We start from the raw sequence: 24,022 nt of genomic DNA, 5'->3' as shown, positions 1-24,022 counted from the left end.
AATCAGCTTTGGCCTCCACATGCCTTTGAAAATCCCAATTGCGTGTCCTAATGTGGGCATCTTATATTGAGAATGTGAACTCAGATGTAATTAAGCACACGCAGGCTACATCGAACTTCGGATCTGAGTTTGCGATTGCCCCTTCTCCCTCCCCTAGCCGATACTCTGGCCGCTGCTGGCAGAAGCGTTGGCCCAAACGTTGCTGCCTAAGAGGGGCTAAGAGGGCTCGTGAGCGTTGTGTTGGTACAGTCTAGAAATGGCTTAAACAGAACGGTGTTTACAAGCACCAGTGACATCAGAAACACTGTACTTCAATATTTTTATTATTAGCAATGCTTGTAACGAAATCGTGCTGGAAATTAGAGTGGTTGTCTCTGTCCTTTTCTGTAGGAACAGCTGCAGACCTGTGTGTGTTGTGCAGAATAGGACCTCTGGGATTTAAACCATGAAAGGGCACGGCAGGAGCTGTGAGCCTTCTGCAGAACGTGCTCCCTAGTTTCCTGACTGTATTCCTGCTAGGGCTCTCGGGGTGATGGCAGGACACATGCTCTACCTCCAGTGAGTCAGTGCAACATAGAAAATAAGTTGTTCTTGCCATTAACCTTACTTCTCTCTGCAGGGTAACTGGGATACCTCTGGCAGTGAACTGAGTGAAGGGGAGCTGGAAAAACAGAGGAGGACGCTTTTGGAACAACTGGATGAAGATCAATGAGAACATTATTTATACCAAATATGTTTACATTGTGGCATAATAAAAGAAACCAATGTCTAATTCAGGACATGGGTTCTGATATCCCGAGTTCCATTGTTGAAATAACAGTGGGTTTTAATTTTACCGCATAAATACATTCGAGTACTATTATTACAGGCCTGGCATCAAATCTAGAAAAGCAAATGAAATTGAGTTCAAAGTTGAATGTCTGTCCTGGACCTACTAGGCAGAATGTGTATTTTGCTCACCATGGGGCCCTTTGAAGGGAACAACATGACGGAAGAGGTTTCAGTTTTGACTGGGTCCTGTGTGCAGGCTAAGGAAAGTGTTGGCACCTTTCTAGCAAAGCATCTCTTAAATTAGGTCCTTCCTAGAAAGGTGGTAGCACTGACTTTCCCTGGCCAGTGGGCAGATGAAACTTCCTTTTTAGAAAGAGATTCCTAATATAGCTTCTTGTGGTTTAATTTGCTTTATTGATTTGTTTATGTTTTGAAAGGGAAGGGCAATGGGAAGGGGAGCAATGAATCCATTTCTTGATCTGGAGTACAGAAAGTATCAAAAAGTGGAATTGCTTTTTTGTGAACGGCATTACTAGCCAAACCAATTCTGAGCCTTTCTTTGAAAGAAAAGACTTCCTGCCTTGAGATTCATGTCTAAACATTATCTTGGAGCGAATTTTTATGGTAAAGTTTTAAACCCCCTGCAAATGAGGTTGGAAACGTGACAGGCCCTTCATTGCAGTGCCGCTAGAGGGGGCTGCGTAATCAGAGCCCCCTGTTGTATTAGGGTAAAACCTGATACATGAAACGGCTATGGACGTTACTTCAGCGTTTATCTTCACGTTAAGAATTTTTTTTTTTTTAAATCAAATTGTAAATTAATTTCAATATGTTGCCTTAAGAACCTGCTGAGGAATGTACCACCACGTTCTCAACAGCAGCTGCAGTGTCTCTGTCCAGAACATCACTGTTGGCTTAAACCCTTCCTTAAAAAAGGAAAAGGGAGCAGCTTAACCCCTGTCTCCTTCTTGGTTGCCTCCGACCAGTTTGCTTTGCGGAAAGTTCTGTCAGCCCTGCTCAGTGACAAACATCGACTGCTGTGGTACACGTTCTGAAACTGTCTGATTTGAATATTTTTGTACATTTTTATCAATTATTAAACCTTGTCTCCTAGCGTGTACTAGTATTTATTTCTAGTTTTAAATACTCTGTACAGCTCTGATAAAATATTGCTATCTTCTGATTGTTGGACTTAAGCAACATATGTTCACACAGAAAATGAGGACTATGTTTAGAGTTCAGGCTCCTTTTCAGTGTAATTTTGTTTTCTAATATATGACAGCTAGTACAGAAATTCCCCAAAAGCTCCGATCAGTTAAAGTCTGTAGCATTCACGCAGCATATATTAGTGCTAGGGTGGTTACGTGATTCAGACTTCTTAAGAATACAATTTGAGATTGAAATTATGCATTTGAAATATAAAATGTTGGAAATATCTGATCTGCTGTACTCAGCAGGAAATGACAGCCGTTTTAGTGAGATTATTTGGTGTTCACAGAATCATGCTCAATATAGAGCACACATCAATGTTGGTGTTTTCCAACAAAGTGAATATTAGTTATTCATCACACGCTCATTGCTTGTTACTTCCAAAAGAAATACATGGACAGGACTCATGATAATTCTCTGCATACAGTGATGTGCTTAGTGTCAAAAACGAGGAAGTTGCAGACCGATTAAAATGTTGGCCGTGGCTTTGTTCCCGGTTCCTCCTGCGTAGCGAGCGACTCTTCCCAGGCGGGGAAGGCGATGCAATAGTTGGTGTTCCCAGGACTATATGCAATCAGCCTAGATTTTTTTAAATATGTATTTTGTTAACCTTGTAAACTCACTTTCCTGGACTTGTAATGTAAAATGGAAACGCGCAATGATAAAAACAGCTAGTAATTCTCAAGTGAGAAACAGAACAACAAATGGTTGATAGAGCGTTAACTTAACAGTTAATCATGTCTCATATTGGCTTTACATTGGTATAGAGCTGGGAATGGGAAAGTGTTGAGTGCTAAACTAATTTAGAACGTGACAGGTTGTAATGGTTTGCAAACGCATTAGAACTTATGTACAATATTTTGTTACTGCCTTGCATAACTTACATGAAAAACATGTTTCTAAGTAAATATTACTTTTAAAAGGTTTGCCTTTATTTTTCCATTAAAAATAAAAAAACCTGTAAATGTAAATTATTTTAACGGGATTTTTTTTTTGTATCTCTTCATCAGATCTGCTTTCAAAACATTCCTGGCAAGGCATAATTAATTTATTTTTAAGGGGGAAATGAGTTCAGATTTTGTTCTTTCTTTCTTTCTTTCTTTCTTCTCTTGCCTGTTCCACTCAAGTCTTGCAGCCTCCTCTGTTTATGAAGGGTGAGACTGGTGTGATATAAACTCTTCTGCCTGCGTTTCCCTCCTCTGCTCCGAAAACAGCAGCGGTAGGCTTTGGAGTTGTGCGCTCTCCTTCCCGGACAGCATAATGAAGCTTTGAGTTCAAGTTCTGTATTTCTGCCTTGAAATGAAAAGGATTTTAGCATTTTAAAAATGTTAATGGTATCTATAACAGTGTTTAAATTTGATCGCGTTTGATTTGCTATTTCTGTTTTGCACAACCCTCATGAAGTTAAGTGTCCTGCTCGTGATCGTTTCGTTTGCATCCCTTCTAGTAGCCACCATGCTGCAGCACCTGGGTGGCAGGTTTGCAGGGCTGTCTGAGTCCGTTCTTCCTCTCACGTTTCATTGTATTTATTTTGTTAAACCCCTCTTAAAAATTAAATCTGCATTTTTGGCTAAAAGATGTTGTTCTCTTTAAGTCTAGGACTTAAATACCGAATTGTTGCTTTTCGTGTAGTTATGGCGGAAGGCTGCATCCGCGCGCGTTAAGAGCTGAGCGTTTGCTGCCCAAACAGCGGCGCTGGCCCGCTGCTTCTGTCCTCGTGTGCCCTCGCTGCAGGGCAGGTGAGCGTGAACTTTCCTCCTCCTCTTGGGCCTCTGGGTCTGCTGACTGTGGCAGGGCTCACGGGAAACGGAGGTAGCAAAGGAAGATGATTATTTCTGAAGCCTTATGTCAGGGTCGATGGTGCCCGTCAACCTCGCTGCGGCAGCGGCTGCCAGGTACTGAGCGGGGCGGCGCCGCCCTGGGCGGAGGCTGGTCCCCGCCGTGGGGGCGGGATGGCTGTGGAGGGTCCCTTCATCCTCGTCCCAGTTTGGACAAGCCCCCAAACCTGTGGTTCTTGCAGGGTTCGGGAAAGGGGAAGGGGGGGTGGGGGTGGGATGGGGGGTTGGTTTGCGTTTTAACTGAACGCATCGCAGGTGGGCTCTTCCCCGAGGGACTGGCTCTACGAAAGGAGAGAAACCAGCCAGCGCTACACAAGCTTCTCCCGGGTGTCCTGATGGCGCCCTGCTGCAGCTGCTCCCTGTTGGCCTTCGAGCGGTGGCAGCCGGCCAGCGGGACAAGGCCAGGCGGCGGCCGCGGCCCCCGGGCCCGGCTCCGGGCGCAGGCGGGCGGGTTTGTGCTCCCTTTGCCCTGCCGGCAGCTCCAGGTGGGACACCTGCACGGCAGCACCGCCAACAAACGGAAGCCAAACCAAACAAACCTTCCTGGGACGCCCCCCCCCCCCCCCCCCCCCAAGCCTGGGTCACTGTGTAGTAGTGTAAATAGTTTATTTGATCTTATGCCAGGAACAGACCAGGGAAGTAACATGAACTGCTTTTATAAAACACTTCTAATATTGCTAAGAAGCAGGTCTATTACTAGAAAAATATTAAAGAGAACATGCCAGTATTATATTCTAGTTGCATGATAATGTTTGTCTTAAATTAAAAAAATACCTTTGAGCTTAAGAACGTGAGAGCTAGTACTTTTAACCATTTGACTAGCAATTAAGTAAATTAATTGCCAATTTGCTTCACACAGATTGAAATGCTCTTCTGTCACTACCAGTGAAGAAAGGCAAGCGTGGCATGTTCTCTTTAGCGTGTCAAGTACGCGTTGCTGTAAATGCGAGAAGGTGGCAGGTTCTAAAGTAACCGTCCTGTAAATAGGTAAGCAGAGGTCAATGTGGTAACTTTGAGCCCCAAACTGTCCATTTAGTTAAATATAAAAACAAAAACTATAAGTTAAAATAACATTCAGATTGTATAGCACAGGCTGATGCATTTTTTTTAAACAATATTTACAATATTACCCAGAGACTAAAGTGGGAATAAAAGAGAAGTGTAAAAACCATAAAAAACTGCACCAATTTTGTAGCAAAATATCTGTACATTTAAAAACAGATTATCATATAACTACACATTATCCAAGAAAAATGGGACCTTCACCAGTGGTTCACATAAGCACAACATAAAAGAAATGAAATTCAGTGGTTAAATACTATACAATAAATTTTTACAATTAACATGTTGATGCAATGATACCAGACAAGGTAAGCTGTAAGCAAAATGCGTCTTCTGGGAAAGTACAAATTTAGCTTCAGTCCAGTTCTTCACTTCTGAAAAGATCCCGTACCCTGCGTTCCCGCAGTGCTGCTCTAGCTTCTTACACCAGGAGAGCGATGTCAGCCGGTCGTGGGGTGTGCACAATGTTGCTGAACTAAGTCTAATATCCTTTTTTAAGCTCTAAAAATGCCATGTATGAACTATCTGGATTTTTAGGCTGGGCTACGCGTCATCATTGAACCAAGGAGATAATTTGAACTCGATTGTCAAAGGAAGCTCTGGGGTCACAAGGTAGCTGCAACGTTTAAGCTCGCGATGGGTATCAGACGTAAGGAACGGCACCAGCAGCTTCCTCTGCGCTCGTGACCGACCGGGAACGGTCCTCAGGAGCCTAATACTGATTATGGAGATGTTAATACCTTAGTGCTAATTAATAAATACACTGTTATCCAAAAGCTGCCTCTAGCTGAAGAAAATAGTAACCGCTTTATCCACCAGCCTCGCTGTGCGCGTTGGCAACGCTTTCTGTGCCCCCGCGTAGTCCTTGTGCCTCAGCCCTGCATCGCGTACTAGGACAAGACGCCTCTACGAGTGAAGACTGGTGCTCGTGTGGTACAGAGCTTGTGATCGCTGCCTTACGTGTTACCGCAGCCTCACTACGGCGGTGTGGAGTCTGTGTATGGCGGAAAAAGGTTGGGCCTAGTCTTGGAATTATTTCCCTATTACATATGAAAAGACCTTTTTGTTAACCCCCCCTGCCCCCCCCCCCCCAAAAAAAGCTAGTAAGTGGAGCTGAAGCCAAGATCAGGTCCTTGGCAGACCGCACGGGAACGGGTTTGGCTTGCGCAGCCCACAGCAGAGCGTGTCCGAGTTTCACCTGTGCAACGGGCTGGGAGCCAAGTCAGGCCGCCTGAGGACCTCTCACTAAACTTTTATATAACCAAACACCCACCCACCCCCCCCAAAAAAAAGCAACATATATTTTACAATTTGGTTAAAAATACTGAATAATGTATTGGTGTAAAAAAAGATACCCAATCAAATCAAGTCCTATTGCTTTGATTAATTTGAGCAGGTACTTCAATTTTAGGCACTTGTTAGCTACGGTTGAGTGGAGAGCCCATCGCTGACGTTCCTATGCATTTTCTAGGTCTTTGAGCCCTTTAGAAGGTAATTTTACTGTTTCCAAGGCTGTAATTAAGTGGCAGAACATATCAGTCACATGGACAAGGTCTCAGTCAAGCACACCCTTTACTTTACGCATGCAGGTCTCCAGCTCACATGGTTATCTCAGCACCATTTGCAGAGCGCAAGTTCTGGTCATCAAAGCGCCGTCTAACACTTCTCCTCACCGCATCGGCCCGTCGGTACGGCTGGTTTCTAAGATCTGTGGGGAGGAAACCAGAGGTCAGAAACACCTAAGTCACATGCGCGCATGCGCGCGCGCACACACACACACACACGCACACGCACACGCACACGCACACGCACACGCACGCAGACAGCCAGAGAGACAGACAGACACGCGCACGCACACCCACACACACACTGTCTAGACAAGAAGAAGTCCTGCTGGAAGCCAATCAAAGCAGCTTGTGTAGAAACAGTAGAAGGGACTTCAACCCAACGAGACTAGAAGTGAGCAAATACTGATGTGCCCTTGTCGCTAAACACCCAAGCAGCCGGTAATACTGGTGAAATGCTCTGAAATCCTGGTGAAACGACCTAGGCGTGCTCCCGCCTTAGCCCGAGCCTCTCCCCACCCGCTGGCTGGCAACATTTATCAAAGTCACGGAGAAAGGCAACATAAGCCGAAATCTGTTTAGCCGAAGTACAATTGATTCCATTATGCAGCCACTAAAAACCCTGTGTGTGAGCTGTAAGCGGTTTCTGAAGTGCCATGCGGCGCGACTGACTATATAACACAGGCTACAATGTTATAAACGTTTATCAAAACAAGCATGACTCTGTGCCCTCTAGAGAGCCAGTTGTTTAAAAGACGGTATCATGAGAAAAAGCAGATGCTGCCGTTACCAGCTTGCAAAAGCCCAGGGTGCTGTTTTAGGCCATTGCTACCCATCTTGTTTGGCTGCAAAGCTGCTTCCGAGCTGACCGAGCAGCAGCGGCGGTGACCCCTCGCGTGGCCAGCGGCCCCCTCTCGCCGTGCCTGCAAGGCGCCGTGGCCCGGCCGGTCCTGCGCACAGCTTGGGGGGCGGGGGGGGAAGCGGGGCTGCACTGAGCTTGCAATGGATAAACGGTGTTGACCAGTGAAGCTGGACGTTTCAACAAAAGCTGGTGTTCGGGCGCTGCAAATCTGCCTGCCAAAAGATGACGGGAGCAACCGGCTCGGCCCTCCTGGCCCTCCTATGCAACGCAGACGGAAACCCTGCGTGCAGCAAGTGAGGTTAACGCGCACAGCTGGAATACCGGAAATCTGAGTCTGGTAGACCTTTTGGTAACAAACATGTGTTGGACTGGGCAAACCCTCCCTCAAATGTCACGGATTCGTTTAAATAAAACTTTCAAGTCTCTCAGCTCTCGGAGCATCTCCAGCAGAAGGTGCCTTTGCTTGACGCTGCCCTCTCCTGCCCTCTCCTGCCGCCACGCTTTGGGCTGCCCGTTCGTCCAGCTTCTGTGCCCTATTCACCAGCCCCGGCAGAGCTATGCCCTGGCCCTGAGGCTGGGAGCAGCAGGAATGGCTGGACGTTACATCCAGGGAGCTACGGGGTTAAGGCAAGCTGGGGACAAGACTGTTGAGCTGAGGCTCAACTTGGAAGAGGACCATGTTAGGGCCAAAACGAAGAAAGCGTGGCAATGGTCACCAGCCACCGTAAACAATCACGCTTTGAACACACTAAATGGTATTTTAAGGGCTTGACAGAGCCACATCGTAAGAAAAACGGGAGCAACTCAGCGACACTTCAAGCTTGGGTTGTGTTCTCCTGCTGGTGCCAAAGCACATGGGCATCCGCAGGGCCCTGGAGCCCTCGGTGTCCGCAGCGCTGGGAGGGGAGGAGAGCAGGATGCCCAGGGCTGCCGCTTACCGTCAAGGAGCATTCGAGCCCGTGAGAGCAGCTGCTCTCGCCTACACGTTTCCTGAATAACTTGGGGCTTTGAGGAGACGTCTCCCGCAGATGCTGCACAACAGGCTTATGGGGCTCCCTCCAACACGCGCCCCTTCACAACAAGGGTTTTACAGCTCGGGTTTCAGGGAATTGCTGACCGCCCACTCCAGAAACATCACGGGCGCGTCCTTGCCAGTGGCCTACTGATCCTCTACTGCACAGGAGGTCAAAAATAAGCGGTCCAAATCTCCACCAGGCCTTTAGCCTCTCACCAGTATTACATTTAGCTACATCTACCCGCAGTTTGTCTGGCATACAGAGAGAGGAGGAAGCTAAGTAAAAAGTGATGCTTGCCAGCTCTGTGTATCCTCCACCACCGGTGTGCTAGAAGAAATCCTTACCCTCGAGTGAACATTTGGAAATTTAGTGATATTATTCTTCTTTAGGGCTAAACAGAAAAAAAAACACAAAATGATGGTTAAGTAAAAAATGGGATGGAAAATGAAGAGCAAGTCAACTCAGCGTTCAAAAATCCCAGGCGTGTTAGCCAACAGAGCAAGAGGAGGGGAGAAGGCCAAGGCTACGAGAGGAGGTTAGAAACAGAGAGGAAAGGATGAGGTGGCCACCCTAGCCTCTTGCTAACCAAAGTCCAAGCTGCTTTGAAGATTGGCTCCAGGAAGATAATACAGCAATTAACTTGAAAGAGCAAATAACTATTGAGCTGATTATAGTTTGCAATTTTATTAGAAGCTTTCATAAAAATACATATTGCAGCAGTGAAACACTGTTGTCTTCTTAAGCTACTCAAGCCTTAATTCAAGACAACAGTGTTAAAAGACATGCTGTGTTAAACACACCCTTCTTTCTTACACTTTACACCGCAAGATGTAAGTTACCCAGTTCCATGTCAATCTTTTTATCACCACAATTTCCACCATTCTGGCAGAAAACTGAATGTTCCCCCAGCTCTTCTCCTCCCGCTCTCCCCCGTTCACGCTTGGGGCCACTTCGCCATTAAGAGGCCCAGCTCCCGCGTTGCCGAGGGTCCGTTACGTGACCCGAGGCGCCGCGTGGCCTCCGCCTGCTCCGCCACCTGCGTGGCGACAAAGTCATTGCCTCCCTCAGATGCACTAACGAAGAGGGTCACCGTGTGAATTGGATACTGCTCAATAAGCAGTGCTGATGGTATTCAGATAAAGTTGGCATGGAACTGAAAAAAGTTAAATATGGATGTGAAAAATGAGGAAAGATTTTATGCTGTTTATTTTATTCTCTACCCTACATGCAGACAAACATGCAGGTGCTGGTTAAAAAGTCTGAATCAAAACCACACTCCTCCCAGAGGACATACATTATTACAGATAACCCTTGCAAGTCAGAAAGCAAGCCCAGGAAAGTCCCATTTAGTTCATGCACGCTGTAATTTTGCTTTGGCATATAGCTACTTTATTACATGCATATTATGAAGGTGGATTCACACACAGAGAAAGTTCTGTTGGCCAGAAGAGATGACATAGAAAAGCCAAGTGAATTGTCACTTTATGACTGCGTTTGAGCTACTAAGGCTTGCGAACCATATGAAGTCTGCAACCAGTCTGCTGTGACCACCACCACTGGCTGTTCTATGGCATTGGTCATGGAGATGAGAGATGCCTTCGAAATGCAAGGATGGCCAAAAGCATCAAGCACAAAGTTGATGGAATGGAATAAAAAGTTACTGAAACGCAAGAACATGCAACAAAGGTGACACAAAATACAACTTCAAGTGGACACTGGACATTACTATACAGTCAACATTCACATGATCCTGGCTGAGATCCGTACAAATGGAGACGTGTCAAAAATCTACAGCAACCTTGTTTGTTTCTAAGAGCATCAGATGTGAAAGAGGAATAGTTTAATAATGGAATTCCTCAGTGAGAACAGGTTCGCAGAAAAACCGAGAGCCACGCTTGGCGGTTCGAGCTGTAAAGGGCACAGTCTTCAGCACTGCATGGAAAATAACAGCCAAACAAGACAAACAGAGCACAGTAAGAAGCAGAGATCTGTTGCATTAGTACATTGTTAGTGCTTGGTGAAGGACATCCAGGGGTGGTTTGACATGTTCCGATCTGTTCTCTGACCACACTACAGTTCGCTAGGTTTTGCGGACAAGGCAGTTTCAAATCTCGGAATACATATTTTTTTATACTACGTAGTGTTCAATGGTTTTGAAGGACTATTGCAAACCTACTCCAGAAAAGAGTATGTTGTTAGACAGTGGTGTATTCCAGGTCTGCAGAGCTTTCCTGTGCCTCCAAAGAGGCTCCATCAATTTTAAAATGAAATTTTGACTGAGTGTTTCCCTTATGGGCCATATTCAAGTGATCTAGTTTCTACCTGACTCCGTGCCTAACTTTTCTTTTTATCGGGCTCTAGGCTCTCAGAGACACCCCCATAATAGGAAATCCTAGACACACAAATATAGGAAATGTTTAGGTTATTTCAGTCTGGCGCTTCCTGCACTGGCCTGCTGTTTGCATCGGGATTGTCTTCTCTCACACATAGTTTCTCTCTCCCTTCGAGTAGGAGAACACAATTTACAGAATTATAGAAGCTGCCAGGAGTCTGAAGGAGTTGCAGAAGCTGCAACGCATTAGATATCATAGCGACTCTGCCCCTTAAATAAAGAACATTATCTCAGGAAACTATTAATCAAGGTTGTGAAAGCGTCAGCAAAAGTATTTCAACTCTGTCATCTCACAGGGCAAAAATTCCCTGGCTTTCTTCACTGAGTGGTAAAACAGTTCTCCCCTCCCACAGGAAAACCTGGTGTGAAAAACATTTATGAGAAGTATAGCCAAGGAAATCCTGCCCAAAGACCTTTTCTGAGCTCTATACAAGAAAATAAAGCTATCAATCTTGTTGATCTTTCACACCACAGGTGAAGAAAATGCACTAAAATAAAAGTATCGCAATCGGAGCGGCTGCATACATAGAAATGACTTGACTCCTAAACAAAAGGGGACTGAGAAGACAGCAGTGAGTGTTTGCATACAGTGTCCCGATTATCTCTTGTCTACAACAACGGGCCTCTCCCTCCAGTCTTAGCTTGGTGACCTGTGCAGACTTTGTCTACCAAACTGAAAAGCACTAAAACCAGAAGCTACTTAGGGTCGTAAATCATTCAGGTTTGACTAAATGGTTTGCTGTAACTGTGCAATAACGTGGTGCAATTACTGTTAGTACATTTTAATGAAAATGTAGGCTCTTAATAATGTTAAACATCCGTCATTCACTCTGTCTCTGGGAAAAAAAGATTTCTGGGGAAAGACCTGCGTGGCATGCATACCCCCACCGGAGCATCGGCTGAGATCAGGCACTGAACTGGCTACTCTTTAGATCAGAGACCGAATGCATCACAACAACATGCTGAAAGAGAAGAACTAAGAGACAGCGTGTGTGTGTGTGTGTGGGCGCGCATGCGTGCGTGTGCATGTGTGCGTGTGTGTGTGTGTGTGTGTGTGCGTGCGTGTGCGTGTGTCCACGGTCTACTCTTCTGACAAATGCACACGGCATTGAAAAAGGACGTGTGCAGGCAGGTTACTGGGGTTGTGTTTGTTACATAGCCTTAGCAAAGGTATTTTACACTTGATTCACATCATTCATGTAAACAATTTCCTAAGCTACATTTGAGTAACGCTTTTTAAGAAGTATGCAATCCACTTATGATAGCTGCTATGCAGATACACATTTTTATCCTGTGTGAAACCAGCTCCCAGATCATGGAACAAAACATATTTACCTGTGATAATATCTTCAATGGCACCATCCTTCCCTTCATACACATGTCTATTATCTTTGACTTGCCGCCGCCTGAGCTCTGCAATTAGCTCTTGCTGCTGTCTCTTTGTTTTATGTGAAGGAGACTGGAAGCGAACAAGAACAGCATTTGTGAGGACTGACCTCCAACTACCATGGTTCTCTTCTCTCTTTTCTGAACATTTGCAATACCAGGTGATCCCACTTGCAGCATTCACAAGTAACTGCCATTTTTCTGCCCAGTTTTGTGAGATCAAGAAGACACAAGCACGTGGTTAGCTCACATCCCATAGAGAGGAAGGCCAAAGTCACAAGTTAACCTGGCTGCCAAGCTGTTTTTCTTTCTTACATTTGTAATTTACTTCCTAGCCTTTACTTCTCATCACTTGGGATTGAAACGCCAAGCTTTTGCCTCTGAAAAGCATTCCCAGAGTAGAAGAACATGCTTTCCCTTCCCTGGGAAAAAGCAAAGCAAGGATTAAAGACCCCCTGCTAATAACAGGAGCTGCATGACACAGCATCAATCGAAGACAAAGTGGCTGTTTTTTAGAGCCATGGGCAACTTTTTCTAGCAAATCAAAGTGTTAGCTCAGAAAGCAACATGTTAGGAAAATTCCTATAAAATGGTCGTTTGTGATGCCACACCAGGGCAAGTTCTGGGGAGGACGCTTATATGTCAACATAAGCAATGGTGGGTTCTGAATACTGAACATACATAGACAATATTTCAGAAAGATGTAAGGCCAGAGCAGAACAGAGGTTAGCTCACAGCCAGATTACTTTGTACTTTCTCTCAACTCAACTTTTCTGAATTTTGCAAACTCAATAGTAGCAGAACCATATACAGTTTCAGAACTGACGGATGAAGAGCACTGACTACCTATTTCAAGGCTTTGGGGATTTTTCCTTCCATAAGAAGAAAACTTCCAGAGACCATACTTCTGGACCACTAGAATTCTGAAGTTCTTATACTGAGCTGAGGTTTCCAAATGGCCAGGAAAAACTCACAGACATGAGGGTTCATGCCTGTAACACATATCTGTTTTGTACCTTTTGGTCCTGTTGCTCCATCAGTGCTTCCTGTTCCATAAGTTTTTCCATTAAGGCCTGTTCCTGCTTTTTTCTCAACTCATTTTCTTCTTCTGCTTGCTGTTTATCACAAAAAATTAGAGGTTATAGCTTCAAATTGCTACAGACACGGGGAAGCTGAACATTACAAATACATAACACCATCTCTTGCCACCACCAGGCTTTTCAAGGAAGCAAGTTTAGAGTATAGCAATACAGCTCCCTCTAAACAGACGCTGAAAAAACAGGACTGGGAGAGATCTTCACGGGCCATGTAATCCATCCTCTCCCAATCCCCCAAAATGTATACTAAGGGTAAAACCTGCTGGAGGTTCGAGTTCTGCGGATCCCTGCAGCATCCTAGGTAGCCGCAGGGTCTTTCAGCCCTGAAAATAATCCCCAAGCAGCTACCCGTGCTGCGCCGGCCTGGTTTTGCTGCACTGTCCATCCATGATGTCTCATGCTACACCATGGTATCAAAGCCAGAGGGAGTCATCAGCTGTTTTGTAGCAAACCCTGATCCACATTTGGTACCTAACCATGCTCAAAAGGCAAGAGAAGAGGAGGAGGTCTGTGTTTACCTTGTAGGCTTTCACAAATCGTACAAACACTGGGAAAAACACTGAGGGGGGTGTTGTCTTGGGATTCTCCCCAAAGTATTTCACAGCATCATCAAAGGCATCCTACAAAAAACACATATGTACTGTTACACATACAGGACTCAGGAACAAATATGCAAAATTTTTGCACCTTCCCCTCCCTGCTGTGCATATAAAAGCAGATGCTTTGCAGTGACGTGCCACCACCTCGTAATTCGCTGGGGACAGAAGCCTGCCTCCAAAAGGGAGCCTGACGGTTTGTATCAAGGAGCCAGGTCCAAACGCTTGTCCGAGGAGCGCATCTGTGGGGTTATCCCCAGGCTCACAGAAGGGAGACAAACCTGAAGCTAGAGGAACAAATGCTAGGAAAATACTAGCTTAAGCAAATGTGCCCGCACTCGGTCTCACTGCGAAGAGGACACAGGGTGATCGGTATGTGTGAGGGGTAACACTAAGGAACAGAGTCTTTCTGTACCACGTCAGACCAACAAATCTCAACCCACAAGTAATGGAATATTTTATACTTTTAAGTCAAAACAGAAGAGAACCCCAAGATCCTCTAGCTGCTTGTCCAACCCACAGCCCTCCGAAGCCTACATCACCTTTAGCAGAAAGCAGCCTCTGTGTACAGAGTTTCTTTTCTTTGTTGTTAAAATCCCCTTGCCAAATACAGAGAATAAAAAAAACACCTGGGCTATTTTTGCATCATCCTGCAGTTTCTTTAGCTTTCCTTCATTGTTCTGAATGAATTCCTTCAGCATTGTGTTGTGGTCATGCATGGTGTATTCTCGCTTTGTCAGGTCTAGGCCTCTCTGCAGCTCCTTCACATCCAAGAGGACATTTTCCAAAGACACTATAAGATAAATAAAAAAACCGCATCCTTCCTGAAGCCCCAGTATGAACAGTTAACTCCTCACTGAGAAATGCCCCCAGCCGCAGCACCGTGTCCCACAGTGCACATCCGGTGCGCTGTAAAGTCCCTCGCACTGCACATGTGCTGTGGTCCCCTGCCAGCACCATCGACACTGCCACACCAGGACAGAAGTACAGGAGAGTCACCTCTGTAACAGCCCAGTGCCCGGAAGGACCCCCCAACCCTGCAGTATTCCTGGCAACCTTCTGACACAAAGAATTCAGTCTCTTTTCCTAAACCGGCCTCATTGCAGGCCTAATTGCTACCCATATTTAAACCATCTGTCTTTATTTTTAGGATGATTGTGGTGACAAAGCACATCAGGACCTAACAGATGTATCAAGGCTATAACACTGATACAACACTGGTTACGGTACCTGCGGCAGCCTTCTCTACGTAATGAAGCTCATTGTAAAAGAGGGACACGTGCTGGTACTTCTCTTTGACAACATTAGAAATATAGTGCAACAGCGTTTGTTTTCGGTCTGTCGACTTTGTTTCCAAGAGCTGGGGAAAAAAAGGCAACGAGATTGCTGGGTTAGGGCACAGCAGGCTCCAGACAAAGGGACTGAGCTGGTCCTTGGCGTTGCCTGGGGTTCCTCTGCCTGAGAGGGACGGCTGCAGGGCCGCTCTCGCAGCTGCCGAGGCAAGGGTGCGTGCACAGCCCCACGGCCCTGGCAGAGCTGCAGCACACGCGGGGCCTCCGAGCACCGAACGGCACCCCCCTCACTCACCAGATCTAAACTCTGCAGCTTAAATCCATACACAGCTCCTCGTTTACTGCTATTCATATAGTTACCCAGAGCCAAGATGATCTGCCAGAATGAAACAGAGCAGGGCATTAATTTTCAGTACAAATGTGTGACACTTTAGAAACCCCTGAAAGGAAAGTTGACATGCAAGCACCCAGGCACAGTTTCACTACACATAAGGGGATGAACTGGTGATGCAGCAAAGCTACGCAATGTAACTAAAATCAGACCTACCTCCAGTATTTTCTTAAGCTTTTGGGATGACTTTATTGAGACAGATGCAGCTATTATTGCGTGAAGTTGCTACAGGTAAACAGAGGAAGAGGTTTGGTTAATGCATGTCAAACCCAATTGTAAAATTAAGTTCTGAACGCTGACGTTCTGAAAACAGCTCTGCTTTCTGGTCTATTCAGTGGTCCCTGGCACCAATGTTATCCTGCCCTGACATGTCAAGATTTCAAATAATTCATCTGCAGTGCAGATTTACCACACTCAGATGCGGTTGAGTAACACTGTATTTACATTTCAATCGTTATGACTGTGAAAGATGGATCAGACTAAACGGGACACACTTCAAAAAGCCCAGAGAACAGCACAAATGATATTATTTTCTCTGACGGTACAAACAACTAGATTTTCATTTAAACGATTTTTAAACTGGTACGAGGGTAAAGAAGTAGGACGATATGGAACACTCGGAGGTACAACCTGCCATACAAGCCCCACCTGTGATATCTGAATCCCCAGGGGCACACACATTGCAGGCACAGAGCGGTATGCCAGCTTTGGAAATCAGCCACTTAACTCATAGAGATGCCACCAGCAAATCTCTTGTATAAGAGATCAGGATTATTTGGGATAACTCGCAACATCTTTGTCATACATAGTGAGGCCTTTACCATGATTTAGGGCAATCTGCCCAGCTAGAGTACGAATATGGAAAAACAGGTTGAAGACCTTTTTTTCTTTGGTGTTAATTGTTTCTCAGTCTATCTATCTCCGTAACAACTTCACTGACGGCACCACATCACTGCATGGTGTCCTGCAAGGCTCCAGCCTGCTCCACGCAAGCTGGGCTGCAATGCAGACTGCAGATCTCGTGAGGAGGCCAAACACCTGGAAAGCCCTAATCCCACCACATCTAATGCACTGTCGAGCTGCCTCGAGGGGTTGTCTCTCACTCACAGGGGTCAGCATCTGGATACTTTCTGCAAAGTTGCCTATAAACGCCATGATGGTCATCTTCTGCATCAGCCTCTCGATCTTGCTGAACTGCATCATGAAGCGGTCTTCATCAGAGAGGTTCTCGATGGGCTTCCTCTCCCGCTCGTAGAGCCGCAGCACTTTCACTTCATTCTCGGTAGGCAGGAACCGCATCAGGCATTCAACAAAATCCACTGGCAACGTTTTCAGGTCAAACCTAAGGGACAGCAAACCAGAAAAGCCTTGTTATGACAAGGCTCTACACTAAATGATGGACAAGTAAAGGACCAAGCAGAAGGCACCGCTGCCTGATGATGCCAGGGACAGAGCTGCTGCCTGCAGCTTGTTCCTGGCTGAATGAGACAGGGAGCAGGGAGGAGCAAACCGTAGCTTTATTTAATTCGGTCAGAGCCCTGTAACCCCAGTGGCTGGACGTGCAATCTGACAGCAGGTTTGGGTCACCCTTCTCATCAGGCTAAATGGAATGTTTGTCTTAAAATCCAAATTTTTAAGATATCCATCTGCTGAGAAATGACAGATGTTGGTCATGGCCACAGGTACTAACTGCTTCCTGGATTCATTCAGGATGAGCCCTACCAAGCAGGTACATGTGTGTGCTGTCCTGGGAACCGCTGGAGCAGGCAGGTGATGAACCGTGTCACCAGGTCCTAAAGATTAAAGCAGCTGAAACCCAACCAGCAGGATGTGAAGCAGCAAAACCTCGCACTGCATTTGCGTAGTGGAGAAATGTTGTGTACCGCGTGTACACCTGCATCACATTTGGGTCTGGCACCGTGGGGTCATTACATAAACCTAATTCTACGCAAAACACTTCCAGTGCACTTGGATTGAACATGTACTTTCTGTGGCAAATTAAAATAGCTGCCTATTACTGATATCATTGCTTTTAAGTGTTCGTTATAACAGAAAGCACTGTATAAATAGACTCACAGATGCAGTACGCAATGGCACACTGTGGATAAACATGAATTAGCTGCTCTAACAAAAGACGTGCTAATTTGTTTAGCCTATATAGTGATACAGTGACATAAAACTGCAAGTCAACATATTTTAGTACAAGGGAATCTGATTTGTGGGAACTCAGAATGGTTCCATCCTTAATCTTGGTTTTTTTCCAACTGTAAAAACGTTTATATCAACTGCCAATTCAAAACCATTCCACTTACCAAAAAGCAGAGTAAATCTTAAATATGATTTAGTTGCTGACAAGTGTTTTACTTACACGTGAATAGCTTTGCATATTTCATCTGCTGTCTTTCCAGCTTTTCTTAAAGTAATGGCAAGATTTTTGGCTCTGTTTGCATCCAGTAACGTGACTTTGTTCGACCCTTTCTGAGTTATCTTTTGCTTGCTGGAAGTAAGATCAATGGCTGGACCTTGGGCTTTTGTTTTGAATATTTCTTCAAATTCATCCACATTTAAATCCTAAGAAGAGAAGAAAACGATGCACCCTCCCACAAGAAGCGTTAAAACCCGAGCTGCCCGACACTCAAGCCGAGCTCCAGACGGAGCCTTGCTGGCCGGGTATCGGCCGTGCGACACGAACGCAGCCCGGCCGCGAGCGCGCGGCACCGCTGCCACAGCAGCCGAGCGCTGCAAGCAGGGATTGCAGCGTGCAATAAACACGAGCTCCCAAGTTTGTAACAGGAAACCAAGCCCATACACGTTGCAAGACTCAGGGAGATATTCACGCTATCACTCAGGCTTTATCCAGCCACGTGCATCTCCACGGCACAGGGACCAGGCAACGCCCGAGTATGCAGCTCTCCTCCGTGCTGCTTCGCCAGGCTCCCTTCCCTGGCACGCAGCCACCCACAAAAGCCCAAATCCTTTAGACAGGACTCGCAGCGTTAGACCAGGAAAAATGAATCTCCCTCATCTTGGCTGACTGGTTTTAAAGAAATGCACACAGTATGTACGCACACTTCATAATCAAGTGCTATTGGCTATGGTCCAGTTAACTCTCACCCCAGGCACTACAATGACTTAGGCTGGCCGTACACCTCCCACCGGGCACCAGAGGCGACCGCGTGCACTGGCTGCCAAAGCAATTGCTGCAAGCTCTTGCTGCAAAGACCTCCATCTGCGTATGTTACGCACAGAAGTGGGAGCAAAACCCAGCAAGAGGCACTCGTACCTCCAGGATCCTCTCGTCATCGATTTCGTTGAAGACTGTCCCATTGATCTGGTTGGGCTTGAGGGCGACCCAGTTAAACACAGGCATGCGGAACTTGGTCTTGATCGGCTTCTTGATTTTCACAGCTAAAGACATCAGAGGAAAGGAAATGACAAATTCCTCAATAACTGAAAAACACCCGGTGCGCCCAGAACGCAGTCGTTCTATTTGGCATTTCAGCACTGGAGGAAGAACTGGCCAGAGCTAAATTAGCGCTCTGAAAAGCCTGCAAAGATTGCGCTGCCTTGACAGGCAAAGAGCAGAGAGGGGTTTTTATCCAACTGCTGAGCTGCTTCAGGCCCAGCATTCACAGAACGGGACTGAAAGCCAGAAGCTGTGAAAACTTCACAAAAGGAAATGTGTTATTACTTTACTACCACATGTTGTCTGGGCCGGTTTAAAAGCCCAGGCTATTTTTAAACACTACAGAAAATGGAAGAAACGGTCGAATTTCGCTCCGTGCTGCTGGTTGCAGATGGCGCTGCCGGGTGCGGGTGCCGGCAGGCCGGGCAGGGCGCTCCGGCACGGCACCGCCGCCTTCGGCAACGGCCGGGCCGCCGCTGACGGCACCTGTGCGTTAGACGGCAGCGAGGGAGGGATGTGTTGCTGGCAGTCTGGCAAAAATTCAGCCCAGGAGAGGTGATGAGAAGAACAGCAATCCCCCTCCCACAGGCTCCGGTACACGGGAGCAGCCCCTGCCCGCCGCCTGCTGCTACGGGGCAATGCTTCACACGAGGCCCAAGTTGGTCTTTTAATGCAAAGCGGGGTGGCTTTCAGCACACTTTTGCTTTAACACACTTGAAAGAATGGGTTTAATCTTCCGGGGTTGTGCAGAACCATTAAGGCTTTTAATAGCTTACACAGAGAAGCTCCAGAAGACGAGGACTGATTATCCTCATTAATCAGGAAAGAGAGCAACAGGCTAAGGTTGGAGCAAGGAAAATGACACTTCTCTCTTCCTGTTTCTAACTGATCTAGGAGCTATATGAATAATTTCTGTAAGTCAGTTGTCACTTCTTTGCACGTGAATGCAAACATAAAGTCAGTTGCTACAAAACTGGGATGCTCATTAACGTGATCAATTAATGTAGTTACTCCAAAATCGTTTTAAAAATAAACTACTTCTCTCCAGGCTGCAATCAAGAAACAGAAACTCTGTTTTTTCCTTCTCCAGTGCTGGAAAAAAATTGCCATTTAACCTGCAAACCGCATGCAGGGGAGAGCCCCACTCCTCCTCCCCGCCTCGGGAGCGGCTCGAACCCCGCACGGCCCAGCCTGGCCGCTCGGCCCCGGCTCACTGCGCTGCCGGGGCACGTTTTCCCACAGCTGAGGGTGGGTTGCATCTGACATTTCAATTACTGTCTGCTCCAAGAAAGAGGTCCTGCTTCCTGCCTATCCCCTCTTGTAGCAGAAGGCACCCTGCTAATTGTTTGATGCTATGTACGGACGCTAGATTTTTTCCCTAAGTTCAGAAGACGGCCCGTTTCCCAGGTTGCAAAGCACTTAAGCAAATAATCATTTAACTTTCCCCTGATGATTTTGTATGCACTGTTTTTCCGGGGTAGAGCCCATCCATTGCAGGGAACACTCCCTTCTTGTGCATGGGAGCTGGGCAAACACTTCTCTTACTTTGTCATTCAACTTTTAAACCAAGAATTCACTTGTGTGTTCATGTGCCTTTCGGGCTCGTGCTCACTTTGCAGGGACCTTCTAAAGAATAAATTACTGGCAAGAGCATTTGTTTGAAACAAAGAACTGTAAGTGAGTAACAGGGAACACACACACTATTAAACTGGAAGCTCTGTGTATTTTGAGAATTACATTCATCCAGCTGGGAAACACACACACAGGTGACCAATTTCTGTGAATCGAAACTAACCACAGGTTCACTCTCTGTTTTGTTAATGTGGTTACTTCAAAATAATTCTTAACATAAGAAAAGAAATAGTTTTTTTCCAAGGTGCAAACACCCATGAAAAAAATTTTCAACTAATGCATACATTACAATAGCTTATTTACTATTCCTGCATTATTTAAGGAGAGAAAAGGAAGGTAACTTCCTAATCACGCGCCCAGTTCCCGCAGTAACAAATCCAAATATTGCAAAAATCCCATTCCCTGTAACAGGGACAGGGCAACCGTGAGCACAGCGACGTCTCGGTGGGGCAGACGGCAACACGGAGAGCGCATGGCCACGGCTGGTGACCAGCCCCTGAGGACAGCGTCTGCGCGGGGCAGACACCGCTGCGGCTCAGCACTGCAGCGTGGAGGGCACCTCCAGCTGCTCAGAAACACCCAATTTTGTGTGATTTTAAGAGCATGGCTTCAGAATGGCTAAAAAGAAACAGTGCATCTGAATTACTTGCTGAACTGCTTTGCTGAATCAGGGCCTTACTGGTGCCAAATCCCCCGGTCGGCAGCATGCACAAAGCTATGGAGTAGCGCGTGCATCCGCTCTTCCCAACGACCCCGCTGCCGCAGCTTCTCTGGCCGCCCACCAACGCTCTTGGCAAATTAACAGCAGTCCCCGCGCAAACACAGAAGGTCACAGCACACAAGGACAGAGCAGGAAATGTGGGCAAGGAATTAAATACTTAGCAAGAAGGAACCTACAGAAGAGCTTGATCGGCCCGTCTTACCAGGAAGCAGAAAGAACAAAGAAAAAAATGTTAGTGATGGTTAGAGCAGCAAAAGTCATGACTGCACTGATTCCAGCCTGATCCCAGAGGATGCCTGCCAGTGCCTTCTACGCAGGCGTTTTATCACGAAAAGGCACTTCCACTTTCCCTTCATTTTCTAACCCATTTAAGAGCAAAGGACCATCCCTCCCGGCTTCAGGAGTTCACCCAAGTATCTAAACTAGGACCTCAGCTGAGCTCAGCTCTCCCTTGCCATAGGTGCAAAGAGGTCCCTTTGGCAGACATCTCCAAGTCGGCCTCCGCAAAAGCCCCAGCCCGTGCCTCGGCCACCAGCAACGACCACCGGTCTCTGTGCAGCCATCCTAGCCCAGCGCCTGCGTCCCAGCAGGCTGCACTGGGCCAGCCCAGGACAGCTTGCTCCGCTACCCTCGTCCCCCAGAATGCAAGGATGTTATGCCAGCACAGTGTCCCAGTAGCTTGCTGCAGAACCCCGTGCTTCTCTGGGTGATTTACCCCAAGGTAAATTGAGATTTCTTGCCACTGTACTCAAAAGAACAGAGACTATTACCTCGCTCTGTGACAGACAACAGGATAATCAACACATTAGGGGGATCACAAATTCAGTGAAACGTGTATGAACAAAGATGTGAGGGGAGGCAACAGCATTCACTTTGGGTAACTCTCCCCTGCAGAGATTTTCCATGGGAATGGCAGGGGAAGCAGCCAAAAGAAATTGTATGTTCCCTGCCACAGCAGGGGCAAATGTTCGTGGCCTGGGCAGCTCTATGGACACCACCACAGCCACACCAAACATGCCACCTGTCCTTGACTTTGCTTCTTCCCATGAAAAGCACCTCTAAACAACTCTCTGGGAACCCTCCAGCCGCTGCGCGGGGTTTTTAACTGTCTGCAGTGTGACACGTTCAGCTCCAACATCTCCTGCAGCATTTGAACCTGGCAGCAGAAACCAGAACGTTTCAAATCATTGTGATGACAACCTCCCAACAACGCAGCAGGAAGTGGCACCACACACCGGAGAACTTCAGAGGGCCTCAGTATTGCTTCCTCCTTTCACTAAGGAGCTCGGCTCAGGGGAAAGACTGGATTTGACCGGGCCACTCGGTAGCATGATGCCTATTCCTGTAAAGCACACTGAACTCAAAGGAAGCAGTACCAACTGGAGAAAGACCATCTCTGGTGGAACAATACCAATTGGCAGGGATCATCTCTGTATATTGATACAGAGATGGAGCAGGCCGGCTGCACGCTAGCTTTCCAGGCATCTAATGCCAAAATCAAGCCAATGGCTACAGATTAAAAAAGAAAAGAGGCAGAGCGGAGGTCCTCCAGGAAAACTGGCCAACACTGCAATCCCATCCCTGCGACAGGATCCCTCCCAGGCCAGCCTACTCCTTCAGCAGCACAGGAGAAAGGCTGAATACTGGACCAGCTGAAGCAAATCAAAGGTGAAAGGAAACGTATATTTGTGAGCCTTCTGATCTGCTCTCCCAGAAGACGTGCTGCCAAATGAACACTACACCCCAGGCACCTCGGGACCAGCGGCTATTTTTCAGAACCTGTCAGAGAGAGAATAACCTGTAACCTCAGCTCCCTGGGCTTTTGGTCCTTTTTTTTAAATGCACCCTGTCACCACTAGTTCCATGATGCTTTTCTCGGTCAAAGGAAACTTAACCTCTGACGGCTGGAATACTTAACCAGTTTTCCCAAAAAAGCTGTTGATCAGAGCTCCTCAGTCTCTCTTTCTGAGATGATGATGTGCTCTTGAGATGTCCTGAGGGACAAGGGGTGTGATACCAATTAACACTCACTTGCTGCCTGAGGTACTTGGTCTGTGTCAAAGAGTGCCTAAAAGTATGATTAAGGCTGTTAAGGAAATTTTTTTTCCTCCAGAAAATTATAACAAGAAGTTTGCCATTCTTTGCGCCTAGATATTTCTTCATCATGTTCTCAAAAGAAATCAAAACCGTGAAACTTCAGGGGTTTTCCAAACCACTTTTTCTTTCGTTTAAAGCCATAAATGATCATGTGAGAAACAGATTACTGGAAGAAGTTTCAGTTTCACTGAAGAGGCCACCTCTTGCAGACCAAACCAAAATCATTTATTTGATAAATGCTCTTTTGTTTTTTAATTTCCTCTATGTATAAGAGATAATGGGTATTACTTAGGTGACTAAATGTAAAAAAGAGTCACATTTTGGTATGCTGTCCCCTCCAGACAAGGTGTCCTCACCTTGCCTTTGCTTCCTTTTGCAACCCATCTGCACTGTGCTGGTGCGATGCACGTGCCATTTTACCTGCAAGTCCTGAGTTGAAAACCACAGTGGGAGAGGCGGTTCCCGGCAAGGGGGGTGCCGACGGTGGGGGCGGTGGTGGCAGCGGAGCTGCGGGAGCTGTCTCCAGAGCTGGACCTGGGAGAGGAGGCGGTGGTGGTGGCGGTGGAGGTGGCGGTGGAGGTGGGGGCGGAGGTGGCATCGGCGCCGTCAAAGGACCATTTTGTACTATGAAACGAAGGAGAGAAGAGGTATTACCAGGGAACATCAACGAAAACATCACAAGCAGCCAC

The 24,022-nt window shown here is 46.7% G+C and overlaps 2 protein-coding genes across 17 annotated transcripts in view; one reads left to right on the top strand and one right to left on the bottom strand.

Annotated features, from left to right (window-relative positions):
- PRPF40A (pre-mRNA processing factor 40 homolog A) overlaps positions 1-2,951 on the top strand; it is a 28,557-nt gene extending 25,606 nt beyond the window's left edge. For all 8 annotated transcript variants that reach the window (XM_068949414.1, XM_068949410.1, XM_068949413.1 and 5 more), the window contains one exon: positions 620-2,951. In XM_068949414.1, coding sequence (XP_068805515.1) covers positions 620-712 — 93 coding nt within the window. In that variant the 3' untranslated portion in view covers positions 713-2,951. The remainder of the gene's footprint in view (positions 1-619) is intronic.
- A 1,456-nt stretch (positions 2,952-4,407) lies between these two features.
- Positions 4,408-24,022, bottom strand: part of FMNL2 (formin like 2) — a 198,791-nt gene continuing 179,176 nt past the window's right edge. Inside the window, exons 15-28 of one of the 9 annotated variants that reach the window (XM_068949400.1) lie at positions 23,754-23,957; positions 21,413-21,433; positions 18,761-18,885; positions 17,846-18,048; positions 16,585-16,819; positions 15,634-15,702; positions 15,382-15,462; positions 15,025-15,154; positions 14,424-14,587; positions 13,717-13,818; positions 13,118-13,216; positions 12,051-12,174; positions 10,122-10,255; positions 4,408-6,588 (exon numbers count right to left, since the gene is read on the bottom strand). In XM_068949400.1, coding sequence (XP_068805501.1) covers positions 10,164-10,255; positions 12,051-12,174; positions 13,118-13,216; positions 13,717-13,818; positions 14,424-14,587; positions 15,025-15,154; positions 15,382-15,462; positions 15,634-15,702; positions 16,585-16,819; positions 17,846-18,048; positions 18,761-18,885; positions 21,413-21,433; positions 23,754-23,957 — 1,649 coding nt within the window. In that variant the 3' untranslated portion in view covers positions 4,408-6,588; positions 10,122-10,163. Of the gene's footprint in view, positions 6,589-8,450; positions 8,715-10,121; positions 10,256-12,050; positions 12,175-13,117; positions 13,217-13,716; positions 13,819-14,423; positions 14,588-15,024; positions 15,155-15,381; positions 15,463-15,633; positions 15,703-16,584; positions 16,820-17,845; positions 18,049-18,760; positions 18,886-21,412; positions 21,434-23,753; positions 23,958-24,022 lie in introns of those variants that run through there. The other 8 variants (XM_068949399.1, XM_068949402.1, XM_068949398.1 and 5 more) reach the window with 8 other exon arrangements.

Source organism: Struthio camelus, chromosome 6, assembly GCF_040807025.1.
Source record: "Struthio camelus isolate bStrCam1 chromosome 6, bStrCam1.hap1, whole genome shotgun sequence".
Classification (NCBI taxonomy): domain Eukaryota; kingdom Metazoa; phylum Chordata; class Aves; order Struthioniformes; family Struthionidae; genus Struthio; species Struthio camelus.
The sequence above is the reverse complement of the archived record's forward strand: the minus strand, read 5'-3'. Positions and strand labels throughout refer to the sequence as shown.